Source organism: Thermobia domestica, chromosome 10, assembly GCF_964235325.1.
Source record: "Thermobia domestica chromosome 10, izTheDome1.hap1.1, whole genome shotgun sequence".
NCBI classification, from domain to species: domain Eukaryota; kingdom Metazoa; phylum Arthropoda; class Insecta; order Zygentoma; family Lepismatidae; genus Thermobia; species Thermobia domestica.
Window position 1 is genome coordinate 158,194,022 of NC_137463.1, and position 16,388 is coordinate 158,210,409.

The following is a 16,388-nucleotide window of genomic DNA, read 5'->3' on the forward strand; positions in this document are numbered from 1 at the left end:
ATCGTTCATTTGAACCACTTTTGTCTTGAATTAAGGGTTAATGAGAAGGTAGAACTTATTCCTGGGAAGCTGAATCAAATGCAAAACACCGCACCTCGATTTCTCTTACTATTTTCGCTCTATGGAAATCAATATTAAAACTAGAAGTAGTAATACACTTCCTACACTTTCAGTTTTGGTGGAGTGTTGTGGATTTGTTGCTATGTTCTCCTGAGACCCTGAATCGTTTCCAGAAAACCGTTTGTCACTATCTATTACAATCTTCTTCTATCGCGATAGATGTTGAAACCGGAAATAGTTAATTTGAACCACTTCCAGTACGAGCAGAGGGTTAACAGAGGAGTTGGAACCTACTCTTGGAACGCTGAATCGATTGCAAAACCATATCTCGATAACTCTTAATTTCTGCTCTATGAAAATCAGTATTGAAACTGGAAGTAGAAAATTTCAACCATTTCTAGTTTTGGAGAATGTTGTGGGTTGAGACGATATGCTCTCTTGAGACAATGAATCGATTGCTGAAAACCGCCTGCCGCTATCTATTACTATTTTAGCTCTATGGCGATAAGTCTTGAAAATGGAGAAGGTTAATCAAGAAGCCTGTTCTAGGTTCAATGAATCGATTCGAGAAAACCACATTTCGATATCTTAAAATCAGAATTGAAACTGAAAGTAATATAAAATTTAAACACTTCCTGTTTCGGTTGTGTGTTCGGGATTGTCGTAATACGTTACCTTGAAATAGTGTTGTAAAAAAACGGTTTTTTTTTCTGTGAAGTTTTTTTCAATAAAAAACATCGTTCTTTTTCATGTTTTTTTTCAAATGTCTGTTTTTTTTCTGGCAGCTATTATTTATTGATTTATCTTGAAAATTATTGAAATAATCAATAGAACTTGAATCGAAGCCCTCGTAACTTACAAATCGTTTGTTTCCTTGTACCTATACGAGCAAAATCGTGTGATTATTCCATTCGGACCCAGATCATTTTTGGAGTTTTCCTACTTTGTCAATTAGTGACTTACTGCTCAAAAACCATTTACCCTATTCCTATGGTTAAGACCTTGTTTTTTAGAAAAGGAATATGGCTATTTTTTGGTGTACATTACATTGCAGTGTTGCGAGCGGGTGGGAAATTACTGAGGGAAATGTAGGGGTGAAAATTTACAAAAAGTCCCTAACCGAATTTCAAGATTTTTGTATCTAGCACCACTGATGCCATATGGGTCTAAGTCACCTAAAAAAAATTCTTTGGTGCGTTGACAAGGTACAGTGAAAATCTAAAGTCGCTGGCTTCCATTCAACGAGAGAAAGAAAAAATTCTCTGTTTCCATACACATGAAATGTTGACACTTTTTACGCCTCAGAAGCAAAAACCTACAGATATGCCGGGGCTACAGCTTCTCTAATTATCCTATTGAAACTTCTTATGGTGCGTTCTGTAGGCTAAAGAGAAGGCTTTCAGGTAGTGGTACATTTGTTGCAACGTAGCGAGCAAGAGGGAAATAACAGAGGGGAAAGGGAAATTTGCCAATTTTTTTTTACTTAAAATCAGGAATTAATTGTTTTGGCTGCAAACACTGTCATAAAACAGACGTAAAGTATCTGAAAGTAAACCTTCGTACCCCAAGAATACTTCCTACAAGTATCATGGCGATATCTAACAAAGTAAGCATGATTTAAAAAAAAAAAAATCTCATTCTACCTCAGAAATTCACAATTTTCTTAACATTTACAGAACATAGTTTATTATAAGCCTTAACTGTACTTCCCCTAATTATTCTACCGAAACCTTTTATGGTGTGCTGTGTAGGCCAAGGACGAGGCTTTCAGACAGTGGTACGTTTGTTCGAATGTAGCCAACAAGAGGGAAATAATAGAGACAAAAAGGGATTTTTTCACAAAATTTCTCCCTAAAATCGGAAATTAAAATTTTCTGTAGCTGGCAACAGTGCTAGCAGACACACACAAACTATCTTAAAAGAAGCTTTGGTATCCCTATAATATACCCTACAAGTATTGTGACAATATCTAATAAAGTAAGCAGGTCATTAAAAAATATCTCAGTCTACCTAAAAATAATCACAGTTATCTTTCCACTTAGAGAACAAGATCTGCTGTAAACTTTAACTGTACTTCCCCTAACTATCCTATTGAAACTTTCTATAGTGCGTTGTGAAGGGTAAAGACAAGACTTTCAGATACTGGCACTTTTGTTCCTATGTAGCCAACAAGAGGGATATAATAGACAAAACACGTAACTTTCCCCTAACATATTGAATTAAAATTTTCCGTAGGTGGCAACACTGCTACCAGACAGACGAAAACTATCTTAAAATAAACACTGGTACATTACTAATATATCCTACAAGTATCATGGCGATATTTAAGAAACAATGCTTTTAATTACCAAAAATATATTTCGATGAAGAGAAAAGTAGGGGAAAATCAAGAGTTAGAACCTTAATCCGAATTTTTCGTGCTTCCCCTAATTACCCCACTGTAACGATATGTACCCGAGTTTGTTCAGTAAGAACAAATGTTCGACTGACGTAAGTTGACTTGCATTCCGACGTATAGGTACGGTTTATAACAAAAATTTCGAATTTTTTGCCCAAATTTAAGGAGATTTTAATTTCCGTAGTTGGCAACATTGCGCGCAAGCCCGTCCAATTGAGTCAACAATTAGGTATCCATCCGACGTATCTACCTGACAAGTCTTAAGGAGTCTCTCTACAACGAATGAAGCTACAGGGGAAAAGTAATAAAGAAAATTCGAAAATTCTGAATTTTTGACTGGGGTGAAATTTGAGAGGGAAATTCGACACACAGAAGAAAAAGAAACTAAAATGATAAACTATGGACCAACCATATTTGGCAAGAAATATATATATACCGATATCTTAATTAGTGACCATACAGGAGCGGATTAAAAAATTGACATATCCGTATGTGCCACTTTGGCCACCTGGGTCCGAAAGGGTTACGAGTGTACATTTAATTACATTTTTTGACTACTAACTTGTGTTGTAGTATTAATTATAGTCTAGACTAATAATAATATCGTTGTTGTAAACAATCAAAATCTCTCCTTTTTACATCTTAGTTCCAATACTGATGCTGAGAAATGCAGGGTGTTTCAAAATGAATATCGGGGAATTAAGTCTTCGCAGTACTTATTACATTTTACGCACAATTATAAACAATACATCAAATAAAAGAACACCTCAAACAGTTTTTGCTTCAAGTGTTCGATGTAAGCTTCATTCGTCACATGGCACACATAGAGTCAATAGGTGAGAAAGGCCCATAAACTTTCCGCCATATGGCACAAAACATTCAATTCACACAGACGGTTGCACTGTAACTACAGATTCAGTCTTTGCAAAGTTAAAACACACAAAGCTTTCTGGTCTCTAGTCTCCATCTTTGCTACTTGCTCTTTCTAACGGCAAACAGAGGAAACAATGCATGGCATGCATGTGTACAAAACTGTTTGAGTTGCTCTTTTATTTGATAATACTTATAATTGTAAGTTAATTGTAATAGATACTACAAAGTTTCAAAACCCTAATATTCATTTTGAAACACCCTACATTACTTCAAATTATGTCATCCTATATTCATGTCTTGTATGTACACTCATGTCCAAGATTATTGTTGTATGTCTATAAATATGTTGTTGCAGGAATATAATTTGATAACGAATCCGCCTGGTATTTCTTATAATATTAGTATGTGTATAATCAGCAAAGACATGTATGTGGCAAATTTCATGTCAAAACAGCAGTAAATAAGAACAATAAAACAAAAATAAAACTTTCTTTCCATTTAGCAACAGTTTCTTTTACTCTTTCTCATTTTCGTATTTATAATTCTTTTCCTTTGAAATTTACAACAAATATACATTTTCCGATTATACACGTAATATTAAAAGTACCCTGCAAAATCATTATCAAATTATATTCTTACAAGAAGACAGTTATAGATATGCGACAATCATTGTGGACATGAATGTACATATCATCGGGCCGACCCCAGGCAATTTGTCGCCCGCGCAATGACGTAATTTGCCGCCTAAATCTTTCTCCAGAAAGAACAAATCTTAAAAGTCACGATTTTAAGTATGCTACTCCAGCATGAACAACGAAAGGGAGGGAAACTACACTCGCACTCAGAAAGGCTTAAATACTTACTACAAATACAATATTGTTGTGTCTGTTTTTTTCTTTAAATATTAATCTATTATGTTAGTGAAAGATAAAGCAAATACATCTGAAAGATGGTAATCCTTTATATAGAATTCAATATCGAGTTTCAATCTCAACATATCAGTTTGCAATTATAGTGCAGCTAGCTCTTTTACCTTTATTTCTTTATTTTCCTTCTACATCTGTTATTTTTTTTAAAGTGTTTCCACTTTCTATGATAACAATCTTATTTGCGACAAAGACAAGAGAAGCTTTCGTATCAGAACTTTGATAACTAACCAAAGGGGACAGGCATTCGAGAATTGAGTTCCTGCATTTGACAACAATCAAGCAATTTATTCTGGGATTTATTTTACCATTTGCTTTAGCAGTGATCATGTTACTTAAACTAATGCGACCTAAACATAATTTCTGAATGTAGCATTCAAATAGAAGGCCAGCTTAGTCAGTGGTGCCCACCCCCTCATGTCCATGGCGCACCCCCCCTCAATTGTCTATCCGTAGGTGTTCTTCCATGAAAAAAAAAATCTTTTCGATTAATTTTTACACACCCTCAAGCATATTTATATAGATTTTTAATCCCCCCAAATATTTCAATGACGCAATTTGCGTCATAGCCCCCCTGGCTTAGTAAATTTAGCTACCATGATCTAGAGACCTGCACGGGCCGGGCTTGGGCGGGCCGACTCTGCTATTTCTTTGGGCCGGGCCGGGCTTGGGCGGGCCGACACTGTTATTTCTTTGGGCCGGGCCGGGCCTGGGCTGGCCGACACTGATTTCTCTTCAGGTCGGGCCGGGCTGGGACCGATCAATTGCAATTCTTTAATAATTATTGACTTTCGTTAAACGATAATTGGAATAAAGCCAAACGTTGAAGAAGTGTGTCCGTGAAAAATGTTACAAAGGATGCAATAGCTATTTACAGTTTGTGTTGCTTAGCGGCTCCACTTTCACTATAGAGGATTGCAGGCATTATGCGGTAAATTGAGCTCTGACTTTGACCTTCACTGAACTCAAAATATAACAAGAAGGGGTGGGAATGTTTTGCCTGTCGCTAAACAATATTGCCATCTTCACTTTCTGCTAAAGATCAATTAAGTTAAATTTTTGTTACAGGGAATGGAGTTTTTGTTCTCTCGATAATAGGCAAAGTTCTAGGAGGCAATGGTACCATTCGGGAGGCAAGCGTCAGGTTGTGACCCAGAGTTTAGAAAATGTTTCTGAGGGTTAGGTCAAATTTAGTACTAAATTTTGAGAAAGTTTGGGTATCGAGCTAATTTTTAAAAAAAAATATCGGGCCCGGGCCGGGCTTGGGCCAAGAATTTTAAAAACCTTATCGGGCCGGGCCGGGCCGAAAATCTCCAAAACTTTTCGGACCCGGGCTGGGCCTGGCCTAGGTACGTTCGGGCCGGATTGGGCTCGGGCCGAAAAATTCGGCCCGTGCAGGTCTCTACCATGATCATGAAGTCTATCTCCAACAAGAAATATTTATTTTACATAAAACACTTATGACAGATATTGCAGCCCAGTGCAAATGCACGTGTTGCACATATGGTAGAGCCAGCAATGCATATCATATATCTAGTCGACAAATTATTTATATGATATTCAGAAAATATTAGTAGGCAAATTAGTATTAGTTTTTACCTTTAGACAAGTTATTTGCATTTTATACTGTTCGTGATATTATTTTCGTACTTATTAAAGGCCTACTTTCACGAAAAAAAAAAAAAAAAAAAAAAACAAATGTTCATTTATACTTTTATTTCTTCGTTGATATTGGTGAAACAGTACAGAAACACGGATTATTAGTAGGTACGCTACTCATATAAATTGTAAAATATTTGTACCGTATCAGTATCTAGTGTTTAATTTATGTTGCATTTTATGGTAATTACACCTACATAAAAATACTTCAGACTTAAATGACGTAAGATACATTACAAATGACTATTTGAAAAAAAAACGAAATTTAGAAAAAAAAACGAGAGGCAATGTTTTTTTTTCTAAAAAAAACGTACATTTCTGAAAAAAAAACGTTTTTTTTTTCTATTTACAACACTACCTTGAAACAATGAATGTTTTTTTTAAAAAAAAGCTTATCGCTATTTGTTACCGTTTTCGTTTTATGGCGATATACGTTGAAACCGGAAATGACTGCTTTGAACCACTTCCAGTTCGAATAGAGTGTTAATGCAAAACATAGAACCTATTCTTGAGACGCCAAATTGATTGCATTAAAAAAAATCGATATATCTTACTGTTTTTGCTCTGATACCTGCGTACGTTTTTGCTCTGATACCTGCGTCCAAACGAACAAATTCGTTCTATAAGAGTTCAACATTTATGCATAGCATAGTTTGGAAGTCGAAAAGCGTTGAATGATAAGCAAAACTACCATAATGGAGCACTGATAAATATCGTAGAAAACATGTTCAAAGTTTCACGTTTCTAAATTGCAAAATTTAGGAGTGGTCTATTACATATCTCGAAGACACTAAAAAAGTTAAAATAAAATAATATTTGGCCTTATAGAATGTTAAAATAATCGCGAACAGTATAAATTTACGACAGTTCCAATCACTTCGGGACAATAATCGTCGATATTTTCATCTTTACGAGCACAAATCCTGAAAATGGTCAGCATAAAACGAACTTAAAAAATAAAAAAAAGCGCTCCTTCAGGGAACACCCTATCAGACCACATACCATAAAATAAATATTCGAGGTATTCGATTTTCAACTAAAAGGGCCAAATTTTAAAACTGTTTACTTTCTTTAACCTGGAGTAATAATATATATTTCTCTATGGCATGAGATCTGATAAAAGGTTACCTGAAGGAGGAACAACTGACGTCTTTCTACTCCATCTCACGTTTCCAAGAATTACCAAATGGACAATCCCCCAGTTTCGTTACAACTTGGAAAACATTAGAACCAGAAGCATGATCCTTTGTATGTGTGTGTATATGTATTGGGAGGAAACATTAAGGCAGAAGCATGCTTTTCGAATTCCGGAATACTTCGGAATGAAAATCTTTATTAATATTTCACTCATTCCGAAATCTCGTTATTTTAATTCTTCTGACTAAATTTCCCAGAATCTCGGAATTTCGGAAGGTCCGAATTCCGGAATCTTGAAACTTCAGCACGTTGGAATTTCAGAATAACGGAACTTCAGAATGCCCAATTCTAATACGTTATTCCAGAGTATTAAAATTTTGACCAACAAAACTGCGAAACCAAGAAACTTTGAAGCTTGGAGTTTTAGAATCTCTTAATCTCATTTCCAGAATTCTGACACCTATGAACATGGTTTTATATTCTACTATAGCCTAACCTGGAATGAACCTTAATTATATTTTATCTATATTGTAAACTGTAGTTGGGAAGCCCGGAAATGTAATATCTTTCTATGACAAATATCACAAATTTTAATTTTCGAACTCACACTGTAGCCAAATACCACGCGAATTATTTCTTTCTGCTTTTTAGTGTATTTTAAATGCTCTAAATCAAGCAGTCTTTTCTTTTGCTACCTAAATAGAAAGGAAAAGAAAAAAAAATAATACAATTTTAACAATGTTGTAGAACAACTAAATGCGCCATTGATTTGATTTTTCATTTTAGCATCCCTTTCAGCAGCGAGGCTATAGAGACGGACCTACTTTACGTGTGATCCAGACCACATGAGCTCCCGCCGGAAATCGAACCCGAGTCTCCCGCGCCAAAGGCGCAAACGCTAACCGCTTAGCCACGAGGTAGCTCATGAGCCATTCCTGAACCAGAATGAACTTTTCCTTAGTAACTACTTCAGATATATGGGTCATTCCATGTGAAATCAACAAATTACACAGGAATTTCTCACCCGACCATCTTAGATTTTTACAAAATTTTAGTATTTCGTAGGGATGGTCGAGATATGGAATTGTGCTTCCTGTGTGACGAAGTTTCTGAAGTATGAGGACTCAAAAATACGAAAAAATCGCCCACTTTGGTACATACACGAAACTTTCGGACAACACTGCTCTTGATTTAATTGGCGTAGAGAGCTAATTCTTGTTTTGTTTGAAAGAGTATAAAATAAGCTTTCCAACGATATATCGCATGCCTAGTTTGGGAAAATGTCCATTTAAGGTCACCCAGTGTGACCTTTGACCTTGAACTTTTGAAAATGCATATCTTCGATTTTTCTAAAACTCGCACATAATTTACACAGAAGTTTACTCTCTAACATAACGGAAATAAAAGTTGGGACAGTAATGGGAACTTTTTTTTTTTTTTTTAAAGTAATTTGTTTGTACCAAACAAGAGTTTTATGTGTAAAGCAGTTTGCAACACTATAGCATTGCACAACAGCATGATAGATTGCGCAGTCATCTGCTACAGAAAGGTTTGGAAGATTGAGAGGCGTGGATACGTTAGAGGAATGCGTTGATAGGGGACTGAGTTCACACGTTCAAATGTACGATTGAGGTGTTTATGTGCTGGTGCTGACTTTGTACTTGAGAACAGAAGCTTGATTGTGGTGTCTGTTAAGTCAGTGTTCCAATGGTCAGTCTTATTTAACGAATTATTATATCAGAATAATGTCATCGTCAAGATTCAAGAAGACAGTTTGCTGCAATGCATTTAATATAGAAGGTCACAGAAATGTCAAAAGAAATTTGAGAAATATGTTGCCGTGGATGATTTCAAAGTGTTCATCGCTAAAAGATGGATTTAAAATTTGTGATTCCTGTCGTAAGAATCTAGCAACACCTTGTGATGCGAGAGCGACTCCTATAATAACAGAGTGTGTGATAATTAGCAGCACCGATGCTGGAAATAGTGATATTGAGCAGTGCGTCAAAGAAAGTGCGTTAGAATCTCTGAACCACAACCTCAAAGATCACAAAATTATTAGACATTTCTACAGAGTATGGGAAGCAAAATGCAGCAGAAAGTGAAATTATAATGCAGTTGAAAGAAAAAATTCGAACAGCGGATAGAAGTGTGCAAGTAAAATTGCTAACTGTACTTCCAAAAAGTTGACCTGTCAGAAAACATCAGCCAGAATTTCACTGCACTAACTATATGGCTCGTAAAGCAAAAGAACTTACTCATCAACAATCTTCATATCTTAAGAATCTCAAAGAAAAACTTCTTGATAAACAGTGCATTGTTCTTACCGATTTTGCAGAAAATTATTCGTTCGTTTTCCTAGAAGCGTCACAAGATTTCCACTGGAATAACGGTCGAGCAACTATTTTGCTTATACTCCACAAATCCCAAGTAACTGACAATGTGATCGTTGGATATGTCTGTCTCAAACATGATACAATTTTAGTGTACCTATTGCAGAAAATACTTATTACCTTTTTGAGAGATAAACTCGGTTCTGAAGATTTAACAAAATTATTCTATTTCTCCGATGGAGCAGCAGCTCATTACAAGAACTTCATCAATATTAGATACATTAAAGCGATTTTTCCATACCTGTTGAATGCTTTTTGCCGGGAAACTTGAAAGAGACTTGCTGCAAGAGCAAGTTTGAAAAGACCTTCTAGTGACCAGATAATAACACCAAAACAATTACATGATTGGGCAAGGCAAAATATAAAACATATGGCCTTAAAATATGTCACTAATAAGGAATACGAAGCGGAAGCGTCACTCCTGTGGCTTTCGTGGCACGTTACTTAAAAAACTTTTCCAGCTTGGATACGACAGCTGTCGCTTTATTATTATTATTATTACATTAAATGCAGTGTTGCAAACTGCTTTATACATTAAAACTCTGTCTGGTACAAACAAATTGTTAATAAAAAAAAAACATTTTTATTGAAAGTTCCCATTACTGTCCCAACTTCTATTTCCATTATGTTATAGAGTAATCTTCTGTGTAAATTATATGCGAGTTTTGGAAAAATCGGATATGCATTTTCAAAAGTTCAAGGTCAAAGGTCACACTGGGTGACCTTAAATGGATATTTTTCCCAAACTAGGCATGCGATATATCGTTGGAAAGCTTATTTTACACTCTTTCAAACAAAACAAAAATCAGCTCTCTACGCCAATTCGATCAAGAGCAGTGTTGTCCGAAAATTTCATGGATGTACCAAAGTGGACGACTTTTTCGTATTTTTGAGCCCCCATAATTCAGAAACTTCGTCGCACAGGAAGTTACAACTTTGCACAATTCCACATCTCGACAATCCCTACGAAATACTAAAATTTTGTAAAAATCTAAGATGGTCGGGTTGTGGGCTTTGTTGATTTCACATGGAATGAGCCATATTATATATATATATATATATATATATATTTCATTTTCATCTTGAAATAGAAGGCAAGTAAAGAACATTGAGGAACACCCTTCCTTTAGGTACAACAGTGGCGGCGATTGGACGTTAAAAGTGGAGAGGGGGGGGGGCAAAACATGATCTGATTCTTTTTATATCAATGGTAGTTTCTCTGGCTGTTCCTAACACTTTGTTTAACGAAAGGTTGTATAACTAATAGGATACTATATTTTTTCAGTTAAAATACCGAATATCGTATTTCGTATTTTATTAAGTAAATTGACAAGAAGAACGCGAATAGATCGGTAGTAGCCCTTTGTCTCGTAAACACTGAAGGTGTAAGAAGAGGTTTGATTTCTTACTCATGGACATCTTAAAATTCTGTCTGGAAAATTGTGTGATCAGATTATTTAATAACAAATTTGCAAAACAATAAATGGAGAAGATAATATTAATCATAGTAATGAATAATGGGACTTGTTTCACAAGTTATATTGAAAATGGGGATTAATAAAATAGCTTATATTTTTAATACCACACATGCTATCAAATGTATGTTATTACTTTTAGAAAGACAGTAAATACTACAAGCATATGCTACGACATTTAAAGAAATACTTCTACAGCTTCCCGAAATATGTTCGTTGCCATTAGGTGCAACTTTCACTTTCTTGAAACACATCCACCCACACTTTGATTTAAGTCCAAACACCCTAGCAATCACTTACTTATCCTAACAGATGTAAAATCATACCCTTGAACATAAAAACACAACAAATCCACAAAACAAAGAAAGGGACACAAATATACAGAAACAGACAAAATTTGGGTGATAAAAAATCCTTATTCCTGTAGTTGATTTGCACTCGAAGGCAGGAGACAGTGATCTATTGAGAACAGGACCTAGAGAGGCAGAAGAACCTGCAGGGTGCTGGAAATACTAGGTCAGGTGAATCAGGACACCTCAATTTAAAAAAATAATAAAATAAAAGTCAAACACCTTCACACTTTTTTAGTAACAGCTAATACATATAACTGAATTTCAATGTTAGTAGTGTACCACACTTTTAAGGGTGAAAAAGGAACAACATGTTGCAGTACATAACACAATATTTTATATTTTAACTTACGTGTCCACTTTATGTTTCGGAAAGTAACATTAAATGCAGTTTGACTATATAAGTCATCAATATAGGTGTATGAACGTATGCGAACAACACCTAAATTTTCTTCATTTGGCTCTCCAGAAAATTCCAGCTTCTCACATTCTGCAAAGAAATTAAAACACAAACTTCATAATCTATTTCATATTGCATAAAATCATTTTTATTACTGTATGTTAGGCCTAAGAAATCTGTTATTAGGCATATTATGGTGACTAACGCAGCAAATTTCTCAATCAATTACACCACACAGAACATCAAAATTAATGGAATAATTACCTGCACTTCAAAGAGATACTGATTTGACCAAGCTGAGTTAAAAGGCTATTCATATTAGAGTACTAGAACTAGTGCTGGTTATTCGAATGCGAACAGTTACTTGCAACGTCATCAATGTCTCCTGTCAATGTCAGGATTCAGTGAAACGCACGTCCACACACAGAAGTCAGTCACGCCGATTTGACAAATGTAGCACTGGACCAACTGCTACCTAGCTGTGATCTGAATTGCAGTTTCCTACGAAAAGATGGGTTTTCACTAGCAGCTCGGGACCAGGGTTATGAGTTCCATATCGTGGTCGTGAAAATGAGGTGGTACGCTAGCGTATCAACTTACTCATGCTCTTACTTGTTGAGTGAGACTTCAACCTCAAAAACTGATTGATTACTGGGTGTTTGATTGGGATGTCAGCAGAGAAGCTTACCTCACAAATGCTGAATGCCTAATATCAACCATTTGAAAACAGTACAATCGTCCTTTCTCCATGCAAACAGACGGACGAAGGAAGCTGGTTCCTCCATTTTGAAAAAAGAGATCAGGTTTCCACTTATAATAACCATTTATAACAATAATAATGAAGAATCCCACTCGTATGTATTTTCATCTTAATATTACTATTATTGTCTAAAGTTATTTTGTCGACAAGGATTTTAACAGTTTTATATACATACACTACACTAATCATTTTATATTATCAGTTTTGTGAAATATATTAACAAAGCTATTTTGTATATGCCGATATAACACGAATTGATTCACTCTATTCAGTAGGAAAAAAATATAAGTCAACATCAACTTACCAGTAATAAGAAATATATTAATAACATCTGCTAATTTAGAATATACTATTCTCTCCTTTTTCATCTTCTAAGCCTTTTTTCCCCAGTTAGCTGCGATAGGTTTCTCGGAGCACTGTCTCCACCTGTTTCTAGCTTGTATCATATCCGGTGTGACATCACACTGCACCATATCGTTCTTAATACAATCTCCCCCACTTCTTTGGCAGACCTCAGACTCGTTTCCCATCCACTTGGTGAGCTACGTATTAAAAAGGTCTTCTTCTTACCTGCTCAAACCATTTGAGTGTACTTTCTTAATTTTGTCCTCTGCATACTCCACACATCCACTGCAGCATCTTCATCTCTGTAACGCGCAACTTTTGTTCTTTCTTCTTGGTCCTCTAATATTCTGGTCCGTATAATATGGTAGGTTTCACTACTGTTTTGTAAACTTTCCTTTGACTACAGTCAGCCAATACTCCTGCCACTTCTCTCCATTTTGTCCAACTGCTGCTAATTCTGTTGTTTCCATCCTCTTCTATTCCTTCATCTTCCTGTAGTATTGATCCCAAGTATCTGAATTTCCTCATCATTACCACCTCTTCTTCGACCAGTCGTATTCTTGTATTCGTGATTATACAGGGTGTCCGAGAAGTCCTTCCCTGATTACAGAAATTGATAACTCACGCTAGAAATAAGATAGAAATATGAAACTGGTGTTGAATTGTTTACAAACTATAAAAGTTTTTGTCTGTGTTAGGTTTGTTCTGTTTTACCAAGTCTCAATTTTTTTTTGTTTTAGGTTTGTAGTACGTAAGTAAGAAGCCATGCCAACCAACCAGGAGAAGGCACAGTGTGTCCTGTGGTCATGAGACACGATCACCAACCACGGTGCAGACACAGTTCCAGACAAAATTTGGGAGGACTCCACCTGATGTCAAGAGCATTAAAGCCTGATATGAGAAGTTCAAGAACACAGGGTCGGTTGCTGACCTTCCGAGGACTGGTCGACCAAGAACCTCAGCAGACACGGTGGAGGCTGTGCGGCAGTCTTTTCTGAGAAGTCCTAAGAAATCGGTGCGCAGGGCCTCACGTGAATTACAGATGCCAAAAAGCTCTATCCATGACATTTTACACAAACGTTTATTGTTTCGTGCTTACAAAGTGCAACTCGTTCAGGCCTTGTTGCCCGACGACGGTACACGTCGATATGACTTTGCGGTCGAAATGCTATCACGTATTGAGGACGATAATGGTTATCTCAGACGAATTGCCTTTTCCGACGAAGCGACATTCTTTGTCAGTGGAGTAGTGAATCGCCATAATGTACGCATTTGGGGTTCAGAACTCCCCAGGGAGGTCACCAGAGGCAGTCCAAAGGTGAATGTTTGGTGCGCGTTATTGCACGATCGAATTATCGGGCCATTCTTCTTCGCTGAGGATACCATCACATCTGCAATGTACCTGAATATGTTGCAGCTGTATGCTGTTCCTCAGCTGCTTCAGTATCGCCCCGATGTCGTTTTTCAGCAAGACGGTGCACCACCTCATTGGGGTTTGGACGTCCGTGCCTATCTCGATAGGACATTTCCTGGGCGATGGATTGGTCGTGATGGACCAACAGCTTGGCCTCCACGCTCTCCTGACATAACCCGATTAGACTTCTTTTTATGGGGTTATGTCAAGGATGAGGTCTACCGAACACGTGTACCAGATCTTGAAACCCTGCTGCAACGAATAACCACAGTCGTTGCATCGATCCCTCCAGTGATGTTGGCTGTGTGGATGGAAATTGAATATCGCCTAGATGTGCTACGTGCTACCAAGGGTGCTCATGTGGAAGTGTACTGATGTGACCAAAACTTTTATAGTTTGTAAACAATTCAACACCAGTTTCATATTTCTATCTTATTTCTAGCCTGAGTTATCAATTTCTGTAATCAGGGAAGGACTTCTCGGACACCCTGTATTCTTCTTGAAAGGACAATGTAAATATTCTGTTTTGGTTTCACTAATTCTAAGCCCCTTGCTCTTGACAGTTATTTTAATTTCTCTTGCAATGCTGCCTTGATCTCACTCACCAGCATCCGTAAATAGCATATTCCGACGTGCAAACTCTTGAATATTCTTTGTAAGTTCATCATCACAATTGCAAAAAAGGTATGGTCTAAGACTAGACTCCTGATGAAGTTCCTCTTTAACTGTGAATTCTTCTGTTATTCCGCACGCGCTCTTCACTCCAGTCCTATGTCCATTATACATATCTTGAATAATACAGATGTATATTTTCGGGAACACACTTCTTCTTCAATATCCACCAAATAAGATCCAGTGGCACCCTATCATATGCTTTCTCTAATCGACGAAAACCATATGAAAGTTTTTCTGATATTCTCTGTATTTTTTCATTAGCATTCTAAGTGCAAATATTGCATCCGTTGTCGATCGTCCTGGCATGCAACCAAAGTGGTTCTCTGTTATTTCTGTCTCTTCCCTCAACCCTGCTTCTATCACTCTCTCCCACAGCATCATTGCATGGCTTCTGAGATTTATTCCTCTATAGTTGCGACATTTTTTGCACATCTCCTTTGTTTTTAAAAACAGGCACAATGTAGGTATTTCTCCAGTCTTTTGACATATTTCGTGTTTCCAATGTCCTATTTAAAAGTCGACTAAATAACTGCACTCCTTCTTTACCTAGAGTTTTCCATGTTCGATAGGGAGATTATCTGGTTCTGGAACTTTTGCACTTCGCATCCTTTGGCATTTTCTACCTCCACTACGGTCACAAGCCGAACCAGTCGTGGACTGATTTTTGCAAATTTCCCTCGGGTTTTCTTCATTGAGAAGCTTCTGAAAATACTCCTTCCACCTCTTCTTTATCTTCTTCTCACTTGTCAGAATCTCATTATTTTCATCCTTGATGCAGCGTACATGTGAAATATCTTTATTTTGCCTCTCCCTTACCTTCAAAAGCTTGGATATAATCTTTTCTCATTGTTTTGTTTCCAGTTTGTTGTGCAACTCATCATAAGCCTTGCTTTTTACTAGACTAACTGCCTTCTTGGCGTTTTTCGCTTCCTTGTGATGCATCAGATCTAGCTGATTGCCACAGTTCTCCCATTTTTTGTATAGTTCGTTCTTCTCCTTCATAGTTGCTTGAACGTCTTTATTCCACCCCCACGGTTCCTCATGAATGAGGTCGATTCTTTTTGTTTCTCGTACAACTTTTCTTGCTGTTTCCCTGAGTGCTACTGATACTCTGATCAACTTCTCTTCCACGAGCAACTCTTCTTCCTTCATTTGCAGTACTTCCGATGTGTTAATTTCAGGGTGTCTACTAAAATTTCAAAATGAAATTTCGTGACCTTTTCTTTCCCAAACCATAAAATTTAGTAACATTCTTAAGAGCGAATTTGCTGCTAATTGGGCCGAATTTTCATGCATGCGATAGAAGCGTGCTTTGCTTGCGATTTGGTAGCGTCTAAAGCCGACCATAAATATTTTTTGTGGTGAATTATTACGTTTTATAGAACAAAATTTTCCAGTTTATACTTATATTTGTTCAGATTTTAAAAATCGTGATTCAAAAGCAAAATTTCGTGACTTCTTAATGACTTTCATTACTATTTCCTGATTTCATGACTTTCGTGATCGATAGAAATCCTGTAATT

At 36.6% G+C, this 16,388-nt stretch overlaps 1 protein-coding gene across 2 annotated transcripts in view; it reads right to left on the reverse strand.

The window, feature by feature from the left end:
• Positions 1-16,388, reverse strand: part of LOC145662788 (uncharacterized) — a 71,494-nt gene that overhangs the window by 43,552 nt on the left and 11,554 nt on the right. For both annotated transcript variants that reach the window (XM_081728671.1, XM_081728670.1), the window contains exon 3: positions 11,624-11,761. In XM_081728671.1, the coding sequence (XP_081584797.1) occupies positions 11,624-11,761 (138 nt within the window). The remainder of the gene's footprint in view (positions 1-11,623; positions 11,762-16,388) is intronic.